General features: G+C 52.2%; 1 protein-coding gene across 1 annotated transcript; it reads left to right on the top strand.

Moving 5' to 3' along the window:
- The first annotated feature begins 29 nt into the window (after positions 1-29).
- Positions 30-12,175, top strand: MRPL37 (mitochondrial ribosomal protein L37). Its single transcript, XM_040978508.1, has 7 exons — positions 30-414; positions 3,000-3,183; positions 3,277-3,392; positions 5,704-5,889; positions 7,417-7,574; positions 10,375-10,578; positions 11,947-12,175. Exons 1-7 carry the CDS (start codon positions 69-71, stop codon positions 12,022-12,024), a joined length of 1,272 nt encoding a protein of 423 aa, XP_040834442.1. The 5' UTR covers positions 30-68; the 3' UTR covers positions 12,025-12,175.
- The last annotated feature ends 2,977 nt before the right edge of the window (positions 12,176-15,152 follow it).

Genomic DNA, 15,152 nt, shown 5'->3' with positions numbered 1-15,152 from the left:
TTCCCATCAGCCCCTGCGTGGGGAAGATGGCGGCGTCCAGGTGACGGGCTTGAGGAGACCGTACCGGTATGGCGTTGACGTCGTGGCCCGCCTGGCGGGCTCTGGCCAGCTCCAGCCAGCTTGGCCTCGGAGGATGCGGAGCCCCGAGACGCCAGGCTTACGAGTGGGGCGTGCGCTCCACGCGGAAGCCCGAGCCCCGTCCCCTCGATAGGGTGTACGAGATCCCCGGACTGGAGCCCATTACTTTCGCGGGGAAGATGCACTTCGTGCCGGATCTGGCGCAGCCGGTCTTCCCGCCCTGGGACCCCGGCTGGAGAAATCCCAAGTTCTACCGCTCGCCCCCCATTCACGAGCAGCCGCTGTACAAGGACCAGGCCTGCTACATCTTCCACCAGCGTTGCCGGCTCCTTGAGGGTGAGGCTCTTAGGGACTGACCAGAGTGGAACTTACGGCTTGGTCCAGCCCTGATCCCCGCCCCTCGGGCTTCGGAAACTCCTCGCCTGTTGGATTCTTTCTCTCCACTGTGGAACCCTTGCCACCTCCAGGGAGTTGTCAGGATTACAAGGGGTGGAAATTGCTGTGCTGGTGTGAGAGAGTAACAGAGATGAAGGTCAGAGTAGATCGGGTTTCCAGGCCGAGGACCCCTACCCAGGTTCTGTTGATTTGGGGTCAGTGGGCACTGACTATTTCTTGTGAAGTTGGTACTTCCGATTAGATAGCCCATAGTGATCCTTAGGTTCTGATATCCTAGAGATTACCTGTACTTTCAGAAATTGATGGAAGGTGGTTACAGCAAGACTGAGATAGCCGAAATAGTTTAATCTCCAGGCCTGATCATTCGTTGCAGCAGAGGAGGAAGTGATTTGCCCACAGATGCACTGCGGGTTAATAGTGACTCTGGTGTTGTGGATCAGGGCCTTTGTCAGAAGTCAGAGTGGAGTCTCAAGGCAAAGCCCCAGGTCTGCGAGTGTTCTGGCCTGTTTCCATTCTTGAGAACAGACCACCAACTCTGGTTACAGCAATATCACAAGTTATTTTCCTGGGTCCCCAGGGGTGGGGGACTTGGTCCTTCTCTCCATTCTTCTAGTTTCTGTCTCCACCAAAATCAGGATACAGATACGGAGATCCTGACCACAAGATGGCCAAATGCGTGGTAGCAATATTTTTCAAAAGGCTAGTTAGGAAAGAGCAGAGACGCGGCAGGATTTGGGAACCAAGCTCGAGAACCAATTGTAGGTTTGAAACACTTAAGTCAGTTGGCCAACCTCTTAAGCATTCTGGTCTTGTTCTTGAAATCTGACTTTCTAGCCTTTTAAACATGTCCTGTGTTCTTCTAGGGCACAGCACCCTGTGTGACCTGGTAATGGAACATCAAGTGACTAAAGGCATTATTTTAGAAGTTAAGATGACATTCATTTGATGAGGCCTTTGACCACTCACAGACAAGTTTTGTAAAATCTGTAATAAACTAGAGGATACGGGTCTGGCACAATGGCCCAGTGGCTAAATCCTTGCCTTGCATGTGCCGGGATTCAGTGTGGGTACAGGTTTGTATCCCAGCTGCTCCACTTCCCATCCAACTCCCTGCTTGTGGCCTGGAAGAGCAGTGGAGGATGACCCAAAGCCTCGAGAACCTGTATCCATGTGGGAGAGCTGGAAGAAGTTCCTGGCTCCTGGCTTTGCATCGGCTCAGCTCCAGCCATTGTGGCCAATTGTTGAGTGAACTGGTGAATGGAATATCTTTCTCTATGCTTCTCTCTTTCAATCTGCCTTTCCAAGGAAGATGGATAAATCCTTAAACAAACACATAAGCAAACAAAAGCTAGAAGATATTGGGCTAGGGAAGATGAAGATTCTCCTGGGGGACTTGTGGATTTGAGGGTATACAGACTTGGGATTCTTCCCAGCCCCTGTGTTTACAAAGAATGTGCTTTTTTTTAGCAAATTTCCTTCCATTCCATAGCACACTATCTAGCTTGTAAGTAAAGCTGTTGGCACAGGATCGATGGTGACATTGATCAGAATCTCTGATTAGTGTTTATCTTCTATATGCAAGTTAGTGAGCCATAAAAATGTTATATTTTTAAAGATTTTTTTTTTGTTTTGTTTATTACTGGAAAGGCAGATATACAGAGAGAAGGAAATACAAAGAGAAAGAAGAACCATCTGCTGGTTCACTCTCCAAATGGCTGTAGCTGCTGGAAACCAAGCCAATTTGAAGCCAGGAGCCAGAAGCTTCTTCTGGGTCTCCCACCTGAGTGCAGGGTTTCAGGACTTTGGGCCATCTTCTATTGCTTTCCCAAATCACAAGCAGGACACGGGAAAAGAAGTAGAGCAGATGGGATTAGAACTGGGAATCCCAGCGGATACAAGGTGAGGATTTAGCCACTAAGCTGTTGCCCCAAGCCTCATAAAATCATAATGTTTCGTTCATGTTCAAGCTTAAGGGTCACGGGCAGTGAAGACTGAAACTCAGTTTATCTGACTCCCAGGTTGTTTATCTCCTGGCCCATGTAACCTGTAAGTGACATTTGTGAACATTGGTTCCCATTGTGGTGTGTTAAAGTGAGGTGTCTTTTCCTTCATTGCTGTTCATTATTATAAGAGATTGCATCCCGGACAGAGCTTTTCAAGTGAAGATTACGCCCCTTAGTTGGCATAGTCATCTTCCAGAGGGGGTAGGTAGGCTTCCCAGCCAAGCAGTCACCAGCCTGCCTTGTGTCAACTGTGGGCCTGGACATTGAAGAAAAAAAAATCTATTAACCTTCAGCAGAGGGGCGGGGACTGCTGTGTCAACTTGATCCACAGCTTGGGTATCAAGGTTTGTCCCTCTTCCTCTATGGGATGTTGGTGTTGCAAATGGTTGTTTTAACCACTGGTCCACGGTGCTGGCCCTTCTGGGGTCTCTGTTGAGGCAGCCTTTTCCCTAACACGTTTCTAGCAGACCTAAGCATTGCTTCCTGAATTGCTTTTGGTTTTTGTGGCTGATCACCCTCAAGGTGTAAAGCAGGCACTCTGGCTTACCAAGAGCAAGCTCATAGAAGGCCTCCCCGAGAGAGTGATGAGCCTTGTGAGTGACCCGGCGAACCACATCGAGAACCAAGATGAGCGTGTGCTGAATGTAATCTCTCACGCCCGCCTTTGGCACTCCACCGAGGACATCCCCAAGAGAGAGACCTACTGGTGAGTTTCCCCTAGTCCTTCAGATGTCCAGCTGAGGGGCCCTGGAGTCAGCCTGTTGCTTTAAGTCCTCCAGTGTCTCTCCTTTTCTCTCAGTCCCGTTATTGTGGACAGCTTGCTGCAGCTGTGTAAATCCCAGATTGTCAAGCATCCTTCTCTGGCCACCCGGATGTGTTCCGAGAGCTACAGGTTGTCTGCTACCTGGAATCGAGGTTGGTCATCTTCCAAACCGCATCCCAAACCCCACCCACCAGCTAGCATCTTCTCTGTTTTTCTCTCCTGCTTCCCAATCCTTCGCTTTCCATATACCTGTTCTTCGGGTTCTGGTTTTGTAGGCTCAGTCATATCCCCAGCTCACTCTTTTTGTTCTGCATTGTTTCTTTCTAAGACCATTAATCCAAAATTAACAGCCAGCCTTATCTTTTTTAAAAAAGGTTTATTTGTTCTTATTGGAAAGGTAGATTTACAGAGAGGAGGAGAGACGGAAAATTCTTCCATTTGCTTATATTTCCAGATAGCCTCAACAGCCGGAGCTGAGCCGATCAGAATCCAGGAGCCAGAAGCTTCTTCTGGGTCTCTCACACAGGTGCATGATGCCAAGGCTTTGAGCCATCCTGTACTGCTTTTCTAAGCCACCAGCAGGGAGCTGAATGGGAAGTGGAGTAGCTGGGATCTGAACCAGTGGCCATATGGGATGCAGAGGCTTACAGTATAACCACTGCACCTGCCCCAGCCCCATCTTTTTTTTTTTTAATTAATTGTTTATTCATTTATTTTTTATTGGAAAGGCAGATATACAGAGAGAAGCTCATACCTTCTGCTCTGCAGGGCTCAGCTCTAGCCTCCTTCCATTGTGAGTCCAGGCTGGGTCACTGTGGGTCCTCTGCCTGTTGTGCCCTTCATACCATCGTAGCACATGCCACACTGTAATGCAGTATCTTTTCTGTCTGCCCCTGAACTGCCTGTTCCATTCATTTTGTCCACAGTAACCAACAGTGCATGGTTTGTAACAGGGGCTGACTATAGGGACAGGTGGATGAATGTCACCTGTTGGGTGTTTCAGATGGAGATGGTCTCAGGAGACAGGGGGTTCTGTTTGGTGGCATCCTGCAGCAGGGAGGCTAGCCATGAGTGATTGGGATGTCGGGACATCTGCTTGGTTTCCCCTGCTTGTCCCTTTGGCCTGTGGATCTCCTGGCAGGGCACTGGCCTTGCAGAGGTCACGGTCTCACTGAGGAAATGGGTGAGCCTGGTTCGTGGAGAGGGGGACTTGCTGGCATGTGATCGAATGCTACCTGTCATTAAACTACCTTATTTGGAGCTGTTGCTGGAGGAGTAAAGTGGAGGGAAGAGGGGCCTGTTGGGGTGAGAGCCCCCAGGGTTCAGGGTTTGCCACAGTATGTGAAGAAGCAAGAAGGAAACACTTGATAACCATTGCAGTGCACCTGGGATGTATTTTAACAAACAGATCAGAGTTTATCCATCCTCGGATGTCATATCCGTTTTTTAATGTGCAGTGAGGGAGACCCCATGCTAGTTAAATGGCAGTGTGTTGGCTAACCCACTTTTTGTGTGTAGGAGAAAACCACCTTCATCCATCACCATCACACCATGCTCTGACTGTTTGTACAAGGCCACGGCCTCACAGGGGAATGGGGGCAGGACCAGAGGGCTTGCTACTGGACTCCACTGGGGGCAGGGCAGCTGACAAACCCCCTGCCTGCACAGGACAGGCCTCTCCTGTTCCCACACAAAGAATTGCTTGCTTCAGGACATGTCTAGTGCCACAGTTGAAAACACTGCTCTTGTCAATCCTTTAGGGTGTAGTTTTAAGGCAGTGTTCTTTGGGGTTAGTTTTCCTATACCTGTACTGTTTCTGAATGCAGGCATACCACCTGGTAAGCAGAATTATTCTTGTTTCACTCTCGGTCCTCAGCTTGGGGCAGGTGCCCATCTGAACCCTAGAGGCCACTATTGTTGGGACTGACACTAGCAAGAAGACTACATGGGTTCTTCCAGTCTTAATCCAAGTTTATTGCACTTAAGCAAAGCATTGGGTTCTGTGGTTAGGGTAGTCGTGTAGAAGAGCTCTAGAATGGGCCTGGTACAATAGCCTAGTGGCTGGGGTCATTGCCTTGCATGCACCAGGATTCCATACAGGCACTGGTTTGTATCCCGGCTGCTCCACTTCCCTTCCAGCTTCCTGCTTGTGGTCTGGGAAAGCAGTTGAGGACGGCCCAAAGCCTTAGGATCCTGCACCCACGTGGGAGACCTGGAAGAAGCTCTTGGTTCCTGGCTTCAGATTGGCTCAGCTCCGGCTGTTGTAGCCAGTTGGGGAGTGAATCAACAGACGGATCTTTCTCTTTCTCTGTAAATCTGACTTTCCAAGAAAAATAAATAAATAAATCCTTAAAAAAATAAAAAGAAAGAAAAGCTGTAGAATGCTTGAGGAGTGTGTGGCTTGCCAGCTTTGAAAGGCTTTAGACCCAGGAGGACTAATGTCTCTGCTTCTCCCCCTTTTAGAGTCTATTCTCCTGCAGGTGCGTGGTTCCGAGTGGGCCCGACTGAGTGCCAAGGATCCTCTGCCCGCCGTCGCCTCCAGAGAGGAGGTGGAAGCGACCAAGGATCACACTCTAGAGACCTTCTATCCCATATCTCCCACCATTGACCTGCAAGAGTGTCATGTTTATGACATGAGAAACAACACAGGTGAGGGGCGCCTGGCCTTCAGGCTTCAGTGGCATGGAAATGGAGGCCAGGAGCTGCTGAGGACTCCTGGGCACTGGGCACCCCTGGGATCCAGGTGCTTTGTCCTACTGCCCAGGCAAGGAAGCCGCCGCTCCAGGGCTCCCTTTGCTTTTTTTCCCTCTGAGCAGGAACTGGCACTTCACAGTGGTCAGGGGTGGCCTGAGGAGCTTAGGACCAAGATTTTTTCCTTTTGTTCATTGGTCCCTTGAAAGATAATCCTCTTTCTCCTTGCCCTGCAATCTCTGGGCAGTCTCCTTTGAGGATTGAGGAAGCCCCTGGATATTGAGGAGACTGTTAATCAGACGGCAGCATCCAGTCCACCAGCTGGACTGAAGCCAGGCAAGGTGGGCCCATTCTCATCAATGCTCCAGACCACTCCATCTTTACAACTTCAGCCTACCTTACTCTTCACTGCTCTCCTGCAGTGCCCCGACACATCTGTATCTTCTCTTATTTGAGAGGCACACAGAGAGATTCCATCTGCTCTTTCACTCCCTAAATGCCAGCAAAAGCCAGGGCAAGGCAGAGCTGGAGCCAGGAGTTGGAAACTCAGTTCTGGTCTCCCTTGTGGCTGGTGGGAATCCGTTTAGCTTAAACCATCAGCCTTGCCTCCTAGTGTCTGTGAGTGCCTCAAAGACATAGGCAAGCTGTATTTGACCTGTGTTCCTGGACCTGTCTTAGAGTTTGGCCTGCAGTGAGCATGGAGTGTTTACAGATACAGACTGGCCGAGCACGCAGCGTGGCTAGGGTTCATGGGAGAGTGTGTGCTGTCTTCTGGAATGATCACGGCCAACATTTTCCCTGCCTCTTTCTTCCTCCTTTTGAACCACATTCTCTTATCCAGGAGATTCATTCTAGAAGTCCCATGCTGACCTTGGGCTCACTGTTAGTCCTGCAGCTGTGAAGAGTGTCACGGTGACAGGGTCCTGGCTGGGACTGAGCAGTGCTGAACGTGGGTGCGCAGCACTGATATTGGGTCCCCACCCTTGCTAGAAATGAGGCAGATTGTTACTAATATGTAGGAACTGAATTTTGCAAATGATTTTTATTTCCTTTTAATAATGACCACAACTCCTAACTTTCCCCTCTCCTGATCCCTCTGTCACCTGTGTCTCTGCTTGGGACAAAGGGATGGGGTTTGAGCTGACCTGGAAGAAGCACCTGTCACGGGTTGGCACACATTCTCTGAGAAGATGCCAGCAGTAGATGTTTTTGGGTTTGTAGGCACGTGTAGACTCTGCTGCAGCTACCCACAGCTATCTGTGTGTGAGTGAGAGTGGCTGTACTCCAGCCAAAATACTACTTAGAATCCCAGGCAGAGGCTGAGGCGGCTGGCAGGCTGGAGTGCACCAGCTATGAATTGTAGTGATACCGTGTACTTCACTAGGTCTCCGTGTACTTTGCCCCTCGGCTCAGGTGAGGCGGCTGTGCTGCGACTAGGTATCACTGCTCTGTCTTCACTCTTCCACACTGTCACATATCTTGCAGGGTTCCAACAGGGTTGTCCTTATCCCCATCCCCACACCCTGTATTTCCTGGAGAAGGCCAATTTACGACCCCACCGCTTTCGGCCAGAGCAGCTGAGGGCCAAGATGATCCTGTTTGCTTTTGGCAACGCCCTGGCTCAGGCCCGGCTCCTCTACGGGGTAAGTCTGCAGAAGTCCATTGAGTTGCCCTCCCTGGTACTGGTCTCCTACCTTAAGGTCACTGTTCAGAAAAAGTCAATGGGCATGCCTGGCTGTGTTGGCTGGGAGATGTGGTGTCCATTCACCTTGCAGGTGTCCCCTGCACAGGGATGCTGGTGTCTTCCAGGGCCAGCTATATGTCTGAATTACTTCCACCCAGTAGTTCACAGGTCCTGGGTTCTGCCACAGCCTCATGGCGAAGCTACACAGCATGCCCAGTGCTATCTAGCAGGAAGTGATGGAGAAAGGCCTGGGGCAAGATGTGGCCAGAATTAAATCTCTAGCTATGTCCCCTGTAGCACCCTGCCCTGCACTACAGTGACTGCACTGCAGACAAGCAAAAGATGGGAAGCAGTGGAAGGGCCCAGACCTTGGGTGCTAGCCTGCCACAATGGGCCCTGAGGTCCTAAGGGGCCACCTGGTGGTCTCACCTTGGTCCTGAAAGGAGGGCCCCGGGATACCGTTGGGGAGGCTGGAGGCTGAGCAATTATCACAGAAAACTGTTCTGTGATTGGAGGAGCAACTGGCTTGGGAACCAATGGATGTTGAACTTGGGTTCTTCCTATCAGTGGGTTCTCAGAATGCATTCCTGGGTTAGTAATGAAGCCTCACCTAGGACTAAGAAACAGAACCTACCAGCCCCAGGGTGGAGGGCCAGATGTCTGTTTGCACCAGTTCCCTGGATGATGCTGTTACAAGCTCAAGTCTGAAAACCACTATGCTCAAATTTGAGAACCGCTGCCATGGTTAATACTTAGAGCAACCCTGGCTGGCTGAGCATGTTCGCATCCTTGTACCAATGAGAGACAGAGACTTGGGAGGCTGTCATTGCCCATGGTCATGTGGTTGGGAAGCTGTGACCTACACGTGTCCGTCCAGGCCTGGGAACATTCATGTCAGCTCCCTGATTATTGCTGGAAGACTGAAAGGTTGGGTATCCTGCCCACAGGAACAAGGATGGGCCTGAATTCCTGGAGCTTGGAAAGGTGCACCCCTGCCCAACTTCCTGGGGAAGGAGCAGGGTCGATAACACTGTGTCCCAGGCCCAGGGTGCATCATGGCTCTGTGCCATGCCAGTTTTTGCCAACAGAACCTGTGTAGTTACACTGCCACTAATTGCCACCCAGTTGGGTAGGAGAGGAGGCCTCTGCAGTCCCCTCCAGGTACAAATTATTCCTGAGGATGTGAAGTTGAGCAATTATGGGAAGAGCCTGTGTGTAAAAGGTAAAATTGCTGAGAAATTTATGTACTACCTGCAGTTTTATTGATCTGTAGAGGGAGATAAGAGTCAATACAAAATTCTCGGCTAACACTTAGAGGCACTTGCCCTTGTATTTATTTCTCACACAGTTAAGAACAGGTATTTCTAAGGCCAACAGTTCCCAGTGTGGCCCCCACTGAGGTCTGACTTAGCTGTTCCTAGGGTCAGGTCAGCCCTGCGGGGGTAAGAAACTGGTTTGGCGTGGGGGCTTCCCTGCCTCCTGAGGGACCTGCGTGCTGGGTTTTTGTCCAGTGAGCAGCAGAATCCAGATGGGACTATTGCACAAACTCTTGGTGGTCTAGCTGAGGCTGTGTCATCCACACAAGGTCATGGGGGGGAATGAGGGGACGTGCCACTTAGATGTTTGGGGACACCAAGTGTCAGCCCACATGATTGAGTTTTAAGTGGCTTAGTACTTGGGGTCTGATCTTGTCTCCCACGTCATGGGTGACTTTGAGCAAGTGATACCATCCTGTGGACTCAATTTGCCTACCTGCTAAGTGGGAGAATGCTTCTGGGTCGCTGACAGCAGAGATGACTCTGAGGTGGGCAGGATGCCCAGCCCTAGAGGTGCTCCAGCAGAGGTGCTCTGGCAGTGGTTCTAACGTTCTTACTGTCACCAAGGGGCGCCAGCTCCACTTATCTAGATGCATCTGGTGAACTGGTGCTGATGTGGCCGCTGGCAGCCACTACGAATGCTGAGCTGCAGTGAGTGTGGGAGGCTTGGGCCCCAAGGCAGAGCGAAGCGAGAGTGGGAAATGCACAGGCAGCTTCGTGACTTCAGACAAGTCCCTGCGCCTCTCTGGACTCCATCCCCTCACCCATCAGATGGCAGGAGAACTGGGTGAGATTGTGTCTGCTCATCGACCCTCTAGTGTGACATTTGATGGTCTGCGCCACTTGTCCCCATCAGCTAAGTGCTAGGCGTGTGAGGCGTTTCCGGCACCAGCTCCCAGCTTACTGACCTGAGCTTTGCATCTTTCCCAGTACTCAGGTCTCATTGGTGGGTGTTGTTACTTTGATGTGGAGAGCAGCCAACAGGCCAGGCCCAAGGCCCTGAACTGACTGTTCTGTGTTTGGTTGTCCCAAGGTGAAGTCATTATATGGGAGCGGATGTTTTAGTCTTTATTAAAACCTTTACTTATTTGAGTGAAAGAGTGCATTCCCAGCACGGGTTTACTCCCTAGTTGCTCACAAGACCTGGAACCACTCCTGGCTGATGCTGGAGAGTCTAGAGTCCTGATCTGTCACCTGCAATAGGAACCCAGTTGCTCGGGTTCCATTGCCACTGCCCTCTGGGTCTGCAGGAAGCTGGTGCTAGGGTTGGAACTGGGTTTGGAACCCATGCACTGCAGTGTGAAATGCAGGTCCTTTCAGCACCAGGCTAAACACCTGCCTCCGGGGAAGTGTTTTAAAGGGTGGAGCTCGAAGCTGCCTGTCTGCTGTGCCTTGTGGTGCCCACTTTCTGATAGATTGCTGCTTGTCCCCTTTTCCCGTCAGGATGACAGCAAGGTGCTGGAGCAGCCCATAGTGGTGCAGAGTGTGGGCACAGATGGACGGGTCTTCCAGTTCCTCGTGCTGCAACTCAACACAACGGATCTGGCCTCGAACGAGGGTGTCAAGAATCTGGTGTGGATGGACTCAGACCAGCTTCTCTATCAGCACTTTTGGTGTCTGCCGGTGATCAAAAAGAAGGTGGTTGTGGTAAGTCCAGCAGTGGCTGTCTGCTGCTGGCACAGGGCGTAGCCCATCCTGCCTGGCACCTGTGGCCTTCTTCCAGCAGGTGGTCCTGCCCTGCTTTCAGCCCCTGCTTCCCTCTGCGCCCCACCCTGCAGCCATGCCTCCATGACTGCTTCCTGAGTTGGCAACACAATGGTGGTGGGGAGGCTTTTTCCCCTCCCCCGTTTCTCTTTGACAGTCTTATATCTGACTTTCCCTGGTGGCACCGAGCCAGTTGTGTCTGCCACGGGGCCTGAATGCCCATTGGTTTTGCGCATGACCAGTGCCCAGCATCTGTCAGTGTCGTTTCCACACTGACATGGCTGCCAGACACAGGCCCCCTGTATGGGCCCAGTCATCTGCAGTCACCCCTGCCACTGCAGGCCTCTCTGTTCTTTATTCCTATTACCACTTCAGATTTCTGCTCATTTCTAAGAGAGCAGGCCACATGTGCTGGTTCACTCCCCTACACCCACAGCCCTTCCCCGCCACACTCCCTGTCTCGAACCCAGGAGCCCAATCTAGGCCCCCATGTGGGAAGTCATCATCATTGTCCTTCAAGGCTGCCCCAGCAGGATGCCAAAGCAGGCACTGAAAGCCGGCACTCCAGTGGAAGCCACGGCAGCCCTGTCACTGGCTCAGCTGCTAGGCCCAACTCCTGCCCGCAGCTTCTCAGCCCTCAGCCATGCAGGCCCTCTTTCCTCCAGCATACTACCAGGTGCCAGGCCCATTTCAGTGCTGTCAAGTTGTTCCTGCTTGACTCCCCAGCTTCACCTCCTGCTGCTCCACCCCAACAACATGCACCCCTGCCCTGCCCCTGCCCCTCCACTTATATCTGCACAGGACTGTTGCCTCCCAACTTCACTATGTTTGTTCCTTCCTGGTCCATTCTCCTAGTCTCTCTGTGGGGCTCTCTGTTAGTGAGCTCTCACTCTTGAGGCATCTCCTGAGGCATTCTCCTTCTACAGGCAGTCTGTCACCCTTTGTTCTCACTGTTGAGCATCTCATTGTCTACCCGAGCTCTGCTCGGTCTTGGGCACTGGGCACAGGCTGGGCCTGAGAATGGCTGCTTCATCAGTGGGTGTGAGATGAGGGAGAAATGGGAGCATTGTCTCCTCACCTCTGAGGGCACAGGGCCCTTTGTCCTGGCAGTTGAAGCAGGAGGGTTGGGGAGCAGTAGGGCCTGGGTGATGGGTGCTGGCACCCCTACCCCCTTTCCCCACTGTGGCTACTGCTGGCAACCTGCCCCATGTGGGGCTTGGAGAAAGGTATCTGAGAAGCCTACCTACAGCTAGCCTCTGCTTTATTTGCTTTGTATCAGTGATAGGATCCTAATGGCTCTGTTCTTTCCAGGAACCTGTTGGGCCAGTGGCTTTCCAGCCAGAGACGTTCCAGAAGTTTTTAGCTCTATATTTGCATGGTGCTGTGTGAATGAGGACTGCTGTGGGGCCTGAATGGTCTCTTCTCTACTCCACCTGAAGAATTGAACCCCGGGAAGCTGGAGGCCTGGCTTGGCACCTGGGGCTCTTGCAGCCTGGAGGGGTCTCGCTAGCAATAAAGAGAGAGCTTGCATTGCTGTGGAGCCTGTGTCTGGGTGAGTGTGCCGTGGAATGGGCATCTGTGGCACATGCCCGTGGGTCCCTGTCCTGGTTCCCTGGGTGACTTCAGATGAACATCTTCATCTCGGAGGTTTGTTTCTTTATCTGGAACTTAGGGCAATATGACTGGCCTTGTCCTGGAGGATGCTAATGGAGCAGGTGTGCTCTCTGCTTTGGCAAAGCTTTACTTGGCGCTTGGTCCTCCCGGGGTTAAACTGGGCATAAACCACGCAGGTGCTACAGAAAGTCAGAGGGGACTCCGCCCTATAGGTCTCTCCCAAGTGCTCTGGGCCCATCCCCACTGAGCTGCCACTTCTGGCGCTGATGACACAGAGTCCTTCTTTGCCAGCACCTCATGCCCAGTGTATTGACTCCCCACACATGCCTTAGCAGGTAAACGTCACTTCTATATTGAAGCCTCATGTGGAGTGCCTACGATGTGCTAGGCTCTGCTGTGGGCTCCAGAGATGATTTAAAGGATTTGCCCAAGATTGCACAGCTTTTCCAGAGACACCTGCGACCCATGGGAGGAAAGATGGAGCCTGGAGGTCATGCCTTTTCCCAGGTGCCATTGGCCTGTCACAGATTCTGCGATGTGCTGCTCCTGCCTGTGGGGAGGCCTGGACTGAGTTGGCGCTGTTGGGCAGGGACTGCTGAGAGCAGGTAGAGCAGAAGCTTCCCGCGGTGGCTCGCGAGCCCTTGAGAGCGCTGAGAGTTCATGCAGGTCCGCAGTTGGAAAATGGCCATGCTATTTGTGGCCTGTGTCTGCTGCCCAGGCTGGCTCTGTCCCCACTGCTTCAACACTGTCAGTGTCTTGGCAAGGCTAGGGTAGGATGGCAGTGAGAGACGGCAAGGAGGGGTGACCATGTGGAAGAGCAGAGCTGTGAGGGATCCATGCAAGGCATAGAGTGACTGGAACCTGGGGCAGGAAGAGGGGGTGTTGCACTGAAGTGGCCTGTCCCCAAGGGGCCTGGAGCCCCAACACCCCAGGCTGTCCTCTGCCTGGTGGGCACGGGGGTCCACCCATGGGTGAGCACTGGGGCAGCCCAAACAGGTTGTTTCTTACAGATGCTACTGCAGCTAGCATCCTCCTTCCTGTGTCTTGGCTCTTGGCAAAATTCTCAGCAAAAGTTGCTGAGTCAAAGAAATTTGACCTGCTGGTGGGAGCAGAGGACAAGCTGGTGGGTTGACGGGATGCTGCTGCACTTGTCCTCAGCAGTGATGTGATGATGTGGCCGCCCCAAGGAGTCCAGATCCCTTGGGAAGTGTGAAGGGTGAAATTAACTGCAGCCCTGAAGGAGAGGCATGGAGGCTCCAAGTGAGGGCAACGTGTGGATGACCCTACCCTGGGACAGGCCCGTCTCAGAGCATGCTTGCCCCGATGGGACACACCCAGCTGCAATGTGCAGCCAGTGCTGCACCATGCAGCAACCAGGGCTGGCAGTTTAACCTTTCCATAGAGGGAAGGAGTTGGAGTCCAAGACAGCATGGTGTGGTGACAATTGTTCCCTCACCTGGATGCTCACTTCCCCATAGCCTGTGGTCTGCTCTCTCGCTCCTTTCCTGCTCACATACAGAAAGGAAGCAGCACAGGTTGGCATGAAGGCCCCAGGTAGCGTGGAGGAGCCTGGACCAGGGAGCAGGTGTAGCAGGGGCGTGGATGTGGGAAGGCTGGCTGTGGTCTCCTGGGAGTGTCTGGGAGCATCCTGTGTTAGAGCTAAGTGTCTGTTTCATTTGCAGCAGACTCCAGTGGGGAATTACAGTTATGGTCTCAGGAAAGCTGTTACCCAGAGCCTCCTAAACTCCTGCTGCCTGATTACAGCCTCAGCTTCCCCATCTGCCAAATGGACATGCAGTCCCTTCTTTTCCAGTTTCACCACCTTTCAAAAGATTTATTTACTTTTGTTGGAAAGGAAGATCAGATTTACAGAAAGAAGGAGAGGCAGAGAGAAAGACCTTCCATCTGCCAGTTCACCCCTGCCAAGAGGCAGCAACTGCTAGAGCTGAGCAATCTGAAGCCAGGACCTTCCAGGTCTCCTAGGCAAGCACAGGGTCCCAAAGCTTTGGGCTATCCTCTGCTGCTTTCCTAGGCTAGAAGCAGAGAGCTGGATGGGAAGTGGAGTAGCTGGGACACAAACTGGTGCCCATGTGGGATGCTGGCATTTGCAAGCTGAGGATTTAGTCATTAGTACATCGCACTGGGCCCTGTTTCAACACCTTCAGGCTAAAGGTTGTGTTTGACCAAGAGGTGTCAATAGGTGGTTTGGAGTTTCCAGAAACTGTGGGACAGTGGCTCTCCACAGCCTCATTCAGGCTGCCCTCAGTTTACCACCAAGGTTGGTTCAGGCTGGGCCCTAGACAGGTGCTTGTCCTGGGACTTGACTGGCAGGGCTCTATCCCTCCTGGCTACTGGCACAAGGCTAAGGCTGAACGGCACAGGGTCATCTCAGGACTTTTTTTTTAAATAAAGATTTATTTATTGAAAAGGCAGAATGACAGAGAATGCTTCGTATGTTGGTTCATCCTACAAATACCCTACAGTAGCCAGGGCAGGGCAAGGCCAGGAACCAGAAGTTCCATCCTGCTCTCACGTGGGTGGCAAGGACCCAAGTCCTTGGAGACATCATGCAGACGCCTCCCAGGTGCATCAGTAGGAAATTGGGTGGAAAGCAGAGTAGCCTGGAGTTGGGGGATGGCCTGGTGGCTCAGTAGGCTAATCTTCTACCTTCAAGTGCCAGGATTGCATATGGCACTGGTTCATGTCTAGGCTGCTCCACTTCGCATCCAGCTCCCTGCTAGTAGCCTGGGAAAGCAGTGGAGGATGGCCCAAAGCCATGGGACCCTGTGCCCATATGGGAGACCCGGGAGAAGCTCCTGGCTTCTGGTTTTGGATCGGCTCCGGCTCTGGTAATTGTGGCCATGTGGGGAGGGAACCAGCGTTAGATCTTTCTGTCTTTCCTT

The sequence above is a fragment of the Ochotona curzoniae genome, unplaced genomic scaffold, assembly GCF_017591425.1.
Source record: "Ochotona curzoniae isolate NIBS_2020 unplaced genomic scaffold, NIBS_Ocur_1.0 contig_291, whole genome shotgun sequence".
NCBI lineage: Eukaryota > Metazoa > Chordata > Mammalia > Lagomorpha > Ochotonidae > Ochotona > Ochotona curzoniae.
The sequence above is the reverse complement of the archived record's forward strand: the minus strand, read 5'-3'. Positions and strand labels throughout refer to the sequence as shown.

Coding starts and splice junctions, on each gene's coding strand:
- MRPL37 (XM_040978508.1), top strand. CDS start 69: ATGGCGTTGACGTCGTGGCCCGCCTGGCGGGCTCTGGCCAGCTCCAGC. Junction 415..2,999: donor GCGTTGCCGGCTCCTTGAGG/GTGAGGCTCTTA, acceptor ATCACCCTCAAG/GTGTAAAGCAGGCACTCTGG. Junction 5,890..7,416: donor TGACATGAGAAACAACACAG/GTGAGGGGCGCC, acceptor CATATCTTGCAG/GGTTCCAACAGGGTTGTCCT.